The sequence below is a fragment of the Theropithecus gelada genome, chromosome 2 (assembly GCF_003255815.1).
Source record: "Theropithecus gelada isolate Dixy chromosome 2, Tgel_1.0, whole genome shotgun sequence".
Classification (NCBI taxonomy): domain Eukaryota; kingdom Metazoa; phylum Chordata; class Mammalia; order Primates; family Cercopithecidae; genus Theropithecus; species Theropithecus gelada.
The window spans coordinates 50,109,300-50,121,516 of NC_037669.1; the positions used below are offsets into that span (position 1 = coordinate 50,109,300).

The following is a 12,217-nucleotide window of genomic DNA, read 5'->3' on the forward strand; positions in this document are numbered from 1 at the left end:
AAAGAAGATAGATTCAAAAGGCTGTATACAGTATAATTACATTTACATGACATTCTGGAAAATGCAAAACTATATCTACAAAGAACAGATTAGTGGTTGTCAGGGATTAAGGGTGAGGGAAGGGTTTGACTACAAAGGAACAGCATAAGGGAATTTCTTTCTCTTGGTTGGTGGTTGATGGAATTGTCCTGCATCTTCGCTGTGGTGTACGTATGTATAGTGAAAAACAGAGTATATATAGGGTTTGGTACTGTTCACAGTTTCAGGCATCCACTGTGGGTCTTGGAAAGTATCCCGAGGATAAGAAGGACTGCTGTATTTAAAACTGTCAATGAACAATGGAGGGTGCTCAGCCTCTATAGTCATCAGGGAAATGCAAATAAAAAACCATTTCATCACTAAGACAACACATTTCATTATTACAGAATGGCTGTATTAAAATGATTGACCATACCAAGCACTGGTGAAGATGTGGAGCAACTGAACTCTCAGAAACACTGCTGGTGGGAGCAGAACGTAAAACCACCATGGCGGAAAACGGACAGTCTGTACAAGAAGCTGAACATACACATACTCAGTGACAGCAATTTCACTGAGTATGCCAATCAATAGTGGCACAGTTTGCTATTACCAAAACAACCAAATATTCATTAACATAGAATGCATACTTTCTGGTGTATTTACAATAGATTATTATCAAGTAATGAAAAAGAAGAAACTATTGCTATACATAACATGCACACATCTCACAATCATCATGTTGAGACAAAGACGCCAGACACCAAAGACGACACACCAAAGAGATCTATTTTAATCAGGTTTTAGAAAACAATAAAAACTAATCTCTGGTGTTAGCAATCTGCCACCTCGGAAGGAAGGTGAGACTGGTCATTTGGATGGGATAAAAAGGGGCTTCTAAGGAGCTGGTAATGCTCTATTTCTTGACTTGGTGGTTATAGGATATGTTTACTTCGTGATATTAATTGAGCTACACACTTAGGATTTGCTCATTTTTCTGTATGCATTTTACATTTTTAAAAAAGTTAAAACATGAAAAATATTTTAATACTTTTTTAAAGTTAAAAAGAGATAAATCCCAAGCTGGGTGCACTGGCTCACGCCTGTAATCCCAGCACTTTGGGAGCCCAGGTGGGTGGATCACATGAGGTCAGGAGTTCGAGACCAGCCTTGCCAACATGGCAAAACCCTGTCTCTACTAAAAACACAAAAATTAGGCAGGCGTGGTGGCGCATGCCTGTTGTCCCAGCACTAGGGAAGCTGAGGCAGGAGAACCCAGGAGACAGAGGTTGCGGTGAGCTGAGATCATGCCACTACACTCCAGCCTGGGTGACAGAGCGAGAATCTGTCTGGAAAAAAAAAAAAAAAGATAAATCTGATGATGTCACTTCCTTATGGAATAGCCTTCCATAACACTATCAAGACTACATGACCAAACTCCTGCCTACATCTCGGTCCTTAATTCGCATCGTTATCCCCTTCTTCACCACACTCCAGCCTCACTAGCCTTCTTACTCTCTCATGCATACCAACCTCACTCCTGTCTCAGTGTCTTTGGACTTGCTGGGCCCTTGGCCTGGTGTTCCTTCCCCATATCTGTTCCTGGCCACCTGTTTATCATCCTTTGCATCTGGGTTTCAATATAATCTCTGAACTGCCTTCCCTCACCCTCTACCACAGCCCATCCCACCTCACTTTCCAGCCATTCTCTATCCCAGATGCCAGGCAACATTTTCTATAGAGAGCCAGGTAGTGAATACCTGAGGCTTTGCAGGCCTGACCTCAATATGTCCACTGTCATGAGGAAGCGGCTGTAGATGATATGTGAATGAGTGGGTGTAGCCATGTTCCCAGAAAACCTTATTTATGGATACCGAGTTTAAATTTTTATATCATTTCCCCTGTCATGAAATCTTTTGATTTTTTTTTCTCCTTCAAGCACTTAAAAATATAAAAACCATTCTTAGCTCACCCACAAAAATTGGCAACTGGGCCAAATTTGGTCCATAGCCAACCCCTGCCCTAACCCCTTACTCCGATTCTTTTCTTCCTAGTCCTTATCGCTGCCTAAAATTATTTCATTTGTTCCTCGCTTTACTTGCTCTTGGAATTTAAGCTCCAAAAGAGAGGGGCCCCACCTGTTGGGTTCACTATCCTGTGCCCACTGCCCATCACAACACCCGATGCTGTGGAAGACGTGAAAGACCAAGCCAACCTGGATGTGACCTTGGCTTTGGTGTGGATTTTGGTGGTCTTCTTCCGAACTGGGCTCACAGAAGCAGACTCAGGCTCATCCTTCAAAGTCTCTGCAACTGAGGATTCCAGTTGGCCTGACGGAGATCGTAAAAGATTTTCTCCTGAGTGTAAACTTAGCTTGGGGAGCCGCTCGGGATGAGTTCCAGATTTCATCTTGAACCGAACAAATTCTGCCTCCTCCTTTTTGGTGGGATATTCAATGGTAAACAGACCTGTTAAAAAGACACTGCTGTCATTTTCCCTTCATGGCCAGGACTCCTCTGTCCCTGGTCCCACACTGGAAACATCTAAGTGCACCTTGGCTCACCCCCATCTCCTCCCCTCCGCTCTCACTGATTCTCCGGCACCTCCCCTCTGCTGTCCAGTACAGTGCTCCTGTCCCAGCACACTCATCAGTGACACTGCCAAATGTTGGGTTGTAAGAATGTAAGAATGAATAGGTCTCCTTTCGTACTCATTCTTCAAGACACCTAGCTTCAATCTCACTCTCCCCACCCACGCTGGGGCCTGTTCCATTCAGCCTGTGTGTGTCCTCCCCAGCACCGAATGTAAAGGCTAACTACACAATACATTCCTGGGCCATGCTGTTCCTTCCTTGAGAGTGTTGTTCCCTGTGTCTCCAGCTTTAAGTCAATTCTATCTACTTTCTTGGTTATATTGTATTTATTTATATTCTTGTCTTGCTTTCCCTACTAGACTGGAAAACTTCTAAGGCCAGGGACCTCTCGTCTCTTCACTCACCAGCATTTCTCAAATGTAGGTGCTGAGCATGCAGAGGTACCCCAAGACAGAATTCCCAGCCTCCGGAAATTCCGAGTGGGGGAGCAGGATGGGGGACCTAGTCACAATGCTAAGTAGTAAGATGTATAATTAGAACATGTACAAAGTGCTGTGGGATCCTTTCTTTCATGTGGGTGGAAAAAAAAGAAAAAATAAATAATTAAGTGCTATGGGAGCCCAAAGGAAGTGTGACCCATTCTGCTAGGGAAGTCAAGGAAGGCTTCCCAGAGAAGGGGCGATCGAAGTCTCTGGGGATAAGGAGAAACTCCCCTCCATGCCCAGCCAGGGGGTGGCACAGAATAGGGGTCAATGTATCTTGTTCCCAGGGCCATCAGCAGTCCGTAGAGGGGCTCAGAGGTGGAAGGGTCCTGAGGCCCCCAACACTGGCCTTGGGGCATCTCTGTGGGCCTAACAGGGACAGCCTAGAGAGGTGACTGCATTTTTCTCTTCTGAGATCCACAAACAGAATGGAGGAGCAGGGGCTCCAAATGGATGATGGGTGATATGTGAGACGGAGCTAAAGGTGAATGTAGATGTGGGGTGGGGACCAAGAGGGACGCAGCCAGCCACTGAGAAACCCAGGAAAATAAGACAATCTCATGGAGATGTGCAAGACACTCCGGGAGAGAGCTCAGAAGTGCAAGTGGGCCCACGTCACTATTCCTAGCTGTGTGGCCTTAAGTCATCTGAGCCCAATGATCCCACCTGAAATGGGGAAATATCTCTGCCATGCCTACTTCCCTGAAGATTCAGACTGAAGATGGAATGGGCGGTAAAGTAAAGGTCTGTCCCTTGAGATGACCTGCTGGAATCTCAGGACTGGGGAGGCCAGCAGATAGGCCTTCGCCCACCTTTTAGCCTCCTTACCTGCGGCCAGCAAGACAGAGTTAATGAACTGAGTCACTGTCTTCTGAAACCGCTTCTTGATCTCAGCCAGGGCTCGGTTCATCTTATGCACCTTGTCGTCCATGTTGCTGATTCTGCGGTTCAGCTGCAGAGAGGCAAAGGAGGGGGCACGTGTCACCCGCCCCTCGAGGAGCCAGCTGCCTAGCCCAGGATAACTAACACTTGCTCTGGTTCAGAGGATGTGCTACTGCCCGCCCCACAACCCCTACCTGGAACACACCTCTCTCCCTCTCAGCCCAGTGAGTTCCTGCACACAGGCCCAGGCCCGACTCATGGCCTCTCCTGGGAGGGTTTTCCCTGATTCGACTGGGAAGAACTGCTTCTTGCCTTGGACTCTCATCATGCTCAATGCAGCTTGAAGACGGAAGTTAGCACTTTGCCAAGTGATAGCTGTGTTTGAGCCTATCTTCCCACTAGACTGCAAGCTTCTGGAGGGAAGGGACCGAGTCTTGGTCTCCTGTGTGTCTGAGTGCTTGTCACGCAGGCGCTCAGTAAATGCTATTGCATTCATGAGTAAGTGGACGATAAAGCCCTCTGCAGAGCTTTCTCTGCCGGCCTCCCTCTGCAGTGGATGCTGCGGTGCATCCCCCAGGAGCCCCTTCATCCCTCCAGCTGTCAAAACAGTGGCTGCTGACAGTGCCCAGCTGAGAGCCTGCCTCTGGCCAAGGTTACAGAGGCTGACTGGTCACTGCAGGCCACAAAGGCCCAGGACTCTTGCTTCCATTTGGGATTATGCTGAAGGATCATTCTGGCTGCAGGGCTCCCCACGGGATTGCTGAGGACTCTGCCATGGCTGCCCTCTCTCTCTGCCTTCCTTCAGACCCTCAAAGGGGCTGTTCCCAAGAGCAGTCCCCAGTAAACTCCTGCATACTTGGCTCCATTTCACAGTCTTGGTCAACATCTGCTTCGGCTTTCTATAATGCAGCACTGTTTTCAGAATCTGCCTCAGTGTATTGGTCTGTTTGTCCCTATGTTACATTTCCTTAAGACAGTTATGCTCTTTGAATTACTGCGTCATTTTAAATAACCTCTCAGTCTTCTACTACACTTACGTTGGGTTTTCCAGGAGACCCAACCTAAGACCTGCTCTGAACAGCTGGGGCATGTCAGTGGCACTGCAAAATCAGGCCCAGATTCCAGAGGTAGTTACATTCGATCTTTCTCTCTAGGAAGCCTTCCGATTTCCTCAGCCAACAGCAACTGCTCCCTCTGCTGAACTTCCACACGTGTCCCTTCCTGTTCTTTCTGCCCTGGGTCCTGTTCATTTTCTTTTTTTTCCACTTCCTTTGTCCCTAAACTCATTTAGCTCCTTGAGAGGAAGATCTATCATCTCTACATCTCCCACGTAACACAGAGAAGGTAGGAAAAAACATTTCTCCTATGGAATTTAAGCCTCAAGTGGCAAGAGTGGGGTGGGCAGTATCAGATTTCCTGATGAACAACAAAGTCAGCCCATGAGTTCTTTATGCTGCAGGCAGGAAATCTATGAAGGATGTCCCCAACAAATGGCAAAGCCTCAACCATCCTTCTGATTCTTGGCCCCAGTTGCTGCTTCTGTGCTCATCTTATTTATTTATTTATTTGAAATTTATACCCAGCCTCTTTCCAAAAAGGACCTGAGGTGGCACACTGGGCTAATAAAGCATTTAAACAGAGGCTGTTGTCTCGCTTCCTAAGTGCTGCCTTGATGGAAATATTTAGTGAGGAGCCAGGCCTCAGGGCTGTAAAAGCTGGGACCGCTATTCTGCCTGTCTCTCTGATGGGTGGCTCTTTCCAGGGCAATGGGTGTCTGGGGAAGACATTTAACAAGCTTCTCAGTGACAGGGACTTGGAGGGAGGAGGCTGCTCCCGCCCCCACCTCCAGCCTTACAGGGCGACCATGGTTTTGCTAACGAGTGATCACCAACCCCAAATAAACACCCACAGAAGGAACTGAATGGACTGTAAAAGTGGGGGTGTGTTAAAGCAGAGTGGGCCCTTATGCATCACCACACGGATGAGAAAACTGAGACCCAGACAGGGAAGGGACTGGTCCAAGGCCCTATGGCCTCTTCCTAGCCGAGGCCTTCTGCCAGCCCCAACACTCAGCACATTTTCTTGGAAGCTCCCTGCAGCTCTCACGGTCCAAGAATCCAAGATAAGCTAATTTTCTAAGCCTCAGGATTTCATGTAAAATATCCTGAGATGCTTAACCATGTGGTTAAGGACAACATTTGGAAATCCCATTACCCACAAGAAAACATATTTACTCATTGTTTCTGTTTATCTTGTTAGAAAGTTGTCATACATAATACATATGCTTGCACTCTCAAAAGAGGTTATGATCAGAATTATTTTTTTGGCAAGTCAATCTTGGTCAACATCTGCTTCAGCTTTCTATAATGCAGCACTGTTTTCAGAATCTGCCTCAGTGTATTGGTCTGTTTGTCCCTATGTTACATTTCCTTAAGACAGTTATGCTCTTTGAATTACTGTGTCATTTTAAATAACCTCCCAGTCTTCTACTGCACTGTCAAACCATGCCTTGATAAGCTTCCCTTAATAGAGACTCTACCTTCTAGCCCAGCATGCTCCACTAGAAATATAATGTGAGCTACACGTGTAGTTGAAAACGGTCCTAGTAGCCACATTAAAAACATTTTTAAGAGGGAAAATTAATTCTAATTATCTATTGATTTAAACCAGTATATCAAAAATAGGGTTATATCAACATATCATCAAAATAGTCAATTATTGAGAAATTTTACATTCTCAATTCACACTAAATCTTTTTTCTTTCTTTCTTTCTTTCTTTTTTTTTTTTTAGAGATGGAGTCTCGCTCTGTTGCCCAGGCTGGAGTGCAGTGGCTCGATCTCCACTCACTGCAAGCTCCGCCTCCCGGGTTCACACCATTCTTCTGCCTCAACCTCCCCAGTAGCTGGGACTACAGGTGCCCGCCATCACACCTGGCTAATTTTTTGTATTTTTAGTAGAGACAGGCTTTCACCGTATTAGCCAGGATGGTCTCCATCTGCTGACCTCGTGATCCGTCCACCTTGGCCTCCCAAAGTGCTGGGATTACAGGCGTGAGCCACTGTGCCTGGCCAGCACTAAGTCTTTGAAATGCAGTGTGTGTTTCCATGAAGAGCCCATCTCCATTTGGACTTGTCACATTTCAAGGGCTCAATCGCCATGTGTGACTCATGGCTACAATATCGGACAGCACAGCTCTAGACTTCTAATTCCATCTTGAGGAGGTTGCTTTAAGGTAAGAAAATAAGACTTGAATTCCTAGGGGCTTTTCTAGGCCTAAGGGGCTAGTTGGGTACACAGACTGAGAGTGATTTCTCTCAGCTGCTCATGGGGGTCTTGAATTGCTTATATCTTGGTTCTCAGCTGCATTCCAAATTTCAGAGATAATCAGACAAGAGGTTGCCAGAAAAATGAAGCATTGCTGCAATTTTATGAGAATAAATAATTTTCTAATATCCATTGCCTTTGATAAGAAAAGTAGATTCACACTTTTAAAACGCAATCTAAAAAGGTTTCCAAGAAACATAGATAGGTGACTTTGTACCCGGTGCATACTTAATCACTTAACAATAACTTTTTCTGGCCAGGCACGGTGGCTCACGCCTGTAATCCCAGCACTTTGGGAAGCTGAGGTGGGTGGATCATTTGAGGTCAGGAGTTTGAGACCAGCCTGGCCAACATGGTGAAACCCCGTCTCTACTAAAAACACAAAAATGAGCTGGCGTGGTGGTGCGCACCTGTAATCCCGGCTGCTCGGGAGCCTGAGGGCATGAGGATTGCTTGAACCTGGGAGGCAGAGGCTGCAGTGAGCCAAGATTGCACTACTGCACTCCAGCCTGGGTGACAGACAAGGCTTGGTCTCAATTAAATAACAATAGAATAGAATAGAATAGAATAGAATAGAATAGAATAGAATAGAATAGAATAAAACCAATGGCCTTTCATGGTGAGAGTGTGGAACCAAATTGACAGGGCAGATGTATCAATAAGCAAGATCATTCATCTCAGCCCAAATGGACTCAAATTCTTGCCTGTAGTTTGCTCTTTGAAGTAACCAATGCATGCTGGATTCACAGGTACCTGCGTTTCTCCAGTGCTTCCTCTTCTCCTCTCCTACCAGATTCCACACGACCCTCTGGCACACAAGAGTCAAGCTAGATGATAATTGGTGCCCATGCTTTTGCCCCTTCCATTATATTGAGAGAATTTCAGAGTTTAGAGGGAATGAGACTTCTTTATTTCTACATCTCCAGCAGCCAACTTGGCCTGCTGCAAGTGATAATAAATGTTTACTGAATTTGTTAATGGATTAATGAAGGTGAAATGCTGCTGGAATGAAAATGTAGGGGGGGAGAAAAAAAAACAGATGCAATGTTTTCCTCCAGGAGTAACAAAGGAGACCCCTAACAAATGCCCACACCCTATGTCCTTATTGGACATTGGGTTGGTTGCCCTTGCTGGGCTCTGCCAGCTTTGAGCATCTGTCAGCTTGTGGCATACAGTGGCAAGTGCCCACACAGCTTAAGAGCTTCTTGCTCAGGATGATCATATAATCTATCATCCAAACCAGGACACTTCTGAGGGGAACACATAGTGCCGTTTACAATTGCTCCAGGTGTGTAATTGCTCCGGTATAAACTGGGACTGGCTCTAGGCAAATTGAGAAGTGTGGTCACCCTGCTTTTGCTTCTAGGAGCCTTCCCTTAGTGGGCAGAGTGCCCTGTGGGGAGCTCAAATAGTCTGCTCTACCCACCTAAGCTTTGGTTACCCCCATCTTGTGTTGAGGTCAAGTGTTCTCTTTCGGGATATACACTCAGGGTGTAGGGACTGTGTCCTCTTAATCCTCTCCACCTCTCTCCCTGATGTTGCCTTGACATCACCAGGTACACAGTAGGATCCATTATGACCCATTGAATGGAAGAATTGGACTCCCAGTCACCACAGTATTCTCATCCACCCAAAAAATATTTGGTAAAGACTTAATTTGAAGTAGTCCTCATGCTGGGGGCCCTGGGACAACAGACATCAGAGGGAATCACAGGGAATTTTCAATTTGTAGGGCAGATAGACTTGAAAATAAAGGAGTCTAGAATGGAGGTTGTCACTGCTAGCGGGGCTGAGCAGAGGGAGAGACTAACTCTACTTGGGATGGGAAGAGGGTGGTAGAGAAGGTCATCAACATGCACTGGTAGTTATTCTACTCAGTATCATTTCTTCTGGTAACAGCACTTTGATTTTCCTTTAGGGAAACTCTTCTGCCTTATCCTTTGCCCAGGTGGTTCATTTGAGACTAATCTTACACCTTGGCCCCAGGATGGACATAAGCCTCAAGCTTGGCCAATGGGAGCAATACATACGCCTGGCCACAGGAAATGTTTCACATATGGGCAGTTAATAGAGCCAATGAGTGTTGATGCTGGCATTTCTACTGGAGTGTGTAGGAAAGAGAAGTCCTTCTTCTTCCAGGGGCACTAAAGCTGGTATAATAATAGCCCAGAGATGTTCATGGTCATCTTGTCATCAACAGGAAAAATCTCCTTGAGAAGGAAGCCAACAAAGAGGAAAGCAGAGCCAAGAGATGGGAAGATCTGGTGGAATCATTTCAGGGCCTGGATCCAGCCATGCCTGAAGGTGCATATTGACAGACTTCTCAGTTTATTGAGCCACTATATTTTTTTTCATGCTTAAGCTAGTCCACACTGGATTCTGTCACTTACAACTGGGAGACTCTTAATTGATATAAGAAGTTTCACAGAGAAGGTGGTACTAAGAGTAGGCAGTGAATAATGGCAGAGGAAGAGGCAGGGCTTTGCATGGGAGGGTGGTGGGGAGTAAGGGCAAAAGCCCTGAAATGTGAAAAAGCAACTCACGTTGAGATGCCCAGGGGTCAGGGCAGGGTGCCTGGTCTGCCTTGCCTTACCCGTTTTTCATATGCCATTCCATGAGGACAGTTGTTTGCCGACACAGCAAGTGTTACTGTCTCATTCAGGGAGGTGAAGGTGACCGTGATGGAGTCCTGTCCCAGCACCTTTAGCTTCATTTCCTCATTCACCTGTAGATGAAGAAACAGTACTCAGAGAATCCCTGCTTCTATGGCCCCAGCCACCCCTTCCTGACCCACTACAAAGCACAAAGCCCCTGTTGGCTCGGGGCAGAAGATTTGTAAGAGCTTTCCAGTTCTTAGGTTAGAATTCAGCTTCATGGAGAAGACAGAACAATTCCAGGCTCCCCTGGGGGACCCACTGAAAAAGTAAATGATGCTTTCTTATTCCTGCTCCTTCCCTTTCCAACTCAAGCATGAAACCCACTGTGACTGGCAGATGAATCAGCTTCAGTTCTGGTAAAGATGAATTGGGAATGCAGCTTGGATCAGAGGGTAACCCTTTATCCCTGAATCAGACAGATGTGTCCACTCAGGCACCAGGTCTGACTCTGACTCTTGTCCTACAGCGGTAGGAAGGTGACCACTTGGCAGGAAGCACTGGAAAGCCGGCTGAAGATGAGTGGGAAGATGTCAAAGAGGACCCAGAAGGGCCTGGGCCACACATACTCAGCCCCTTCCCCTAAAGTCAACAAGTATGTCATTACTCTTCCCCTGAGGAGGAGCCAAAGATGGGTGGAAAAGGGGCAGCTACTCTTTATTATCACTTCCAAAAGAGTGGGATTTCCTTTAAGCAGTACCAGACTGGAGATTGTGGGGGAATGAGTTGCCCTTATAACAACTCACTCCTTACTGAGAGTTCTGTGGTCTATGGGTGAGTCCCAGTTCTGCCTCCTGATAACAAGCCAGTTGGCTTCGCTGAATCTTAACTTCTTCCACATGAAATCACTGAGTGGCTATTATCAGGATCAAATGAGATAAAAATGCTGGAAGTGGCTTTGTAAGCCATTAAAGCCTATGCCCAGCATGAGCAGATATTGTCAGGGCAAGGTACAATTTGAGGTAGAGCAACTCACATTTAAGGCTGTTGAACAATTTGCATGTGCAGAGCACAATTTATATGCAGGGACCCTCCCGGAGAGCCTCAGAGTGTGCAGCCCTACACTGCTGTGCTTCTCTCAGTCTTCAATGCCCCTGACCTACAATATCCCCTTACCTACAAATACCCCCAGGATGCCTCTGAACCAAAAACAAAACAAAACAAAACCACTCTCTGCTTTGCTCCTTCCATTTCCTTCTACTATTTCAGTTGCTTACCCCAGGGTCTACACTTAACTTCCTTACTTCTGAGTTTCTTCCTCACACCCTGCAGCCTGGAGACTAGTTCCCTCCAGCACCCTGAAAGCACTGAACTATGACATGCCAAGTCTTTTGACATCTTCAAACTTGATCACTCTCACTTAAAAGAAACTGTCGGCCGGGTGCGGTGGCTCACGCCTATAATCCCAGCACTTTGGGAGGCCAAGGTGGGCAGATCACGAGGTCAGGAGATCAAGACCATCCTGGCTAACATGGTGAAACCCCGTCTCTACTAAAAATACAAAAAAAATTAGCCAGGCATGGTGGTGGGCGCCTGTAGTCCCAGCTACTCAGGAGGCTGAGGCAGGAGAATAGTGTGAACCTGGGAGGTGGAGCTTGCAGTGAGCTGAGATCACACCACTGCATTCCAGCCTGGGTGACAGAGTGAGACTCTGTCTCAAAAAAAAAAAAGAAAGAAAGAAAGAAACCCTCCTTTCTCTTGTCCTCCTTCTAGAGAGATGTAGTATAGAGCCATGGTTGGGAGCTCAAGCTTAGCAGTTGAGCAGGGGTCAAATCCCAGCCTTGCCATTTACCAGTTGGGCAATTCTAGACACATTGGTTAGCTTCTCTGAGCCTGGGGACAATAATAGTAAAAAGTAAGGTAAAAGTAAAAAGTTTTATCCCATGAAATTTTCTCATGGGATGGTTAGCCAATTTCAGCAGATTTCATAGCTTAGCATAGTACAGCTTTTATTTATTAATTTTGCCCCCTGGATGGTTTCTCTTTCTCTCCCCCAAACGCCCAAGTATGGCAGCTCTATAAACCACAGACTTGTCTTCTTGAGAGTTTATTAGCCAGCCCATTATACTTATCCATTATCCCCAATCTCTCACACTAGGTCAGGGTCCATGTCACAGTAGCCCAGAGAGATATGGCCACTGAACCAAATAAGCATGTCTAAAATCATTTTGGTCACTGATCCTCTCAGAAACTTCTCTGTTTCCGCCCAGACACATAATCCATCATGGAGTCATCTACAATTCTCTTTTCCTTTCATCTACCC

General features: G+C 46.2%; 1 protein-coding gene across 3 annotated transcripts in view; it reads right to left on the reverse strand.

Annotated features, from left to right (window-relative positions):
* C2H3orf20 (chromosome 2 C3orf20 homolog) overlaps nucleotides 1-12,217 on the reverse strand; it is a 93,280-nt gene that overhangs the window by 35,212 nt on the left and 45,851 nt on the right. For all 3 annotated transcript variants that reach the window (XM_025376587.1, XM_025376586.1, XM_025376584.1), the window contains exons 10-12: nucleotides 9,894-10,025; nucleotides 3,922-4,045; nucleotides 2,234-2,486 (exon numbers count right to left, since the gene is read on the reverse strand). In XM_025376587.1, coding sequence (XP_025232372.1) covers nucleotides 2,234-2,486; nucleotides 3,922-4,045; nucleotides 9,894-10,025 — 509 coding nt within the window. The remainder of the gene's footprint in view (nucleotides 1-2,233; nucleotides 2,487-3,921; nucleotides 4,046-9,893; nucleotides 10,026-12,217) is intronic.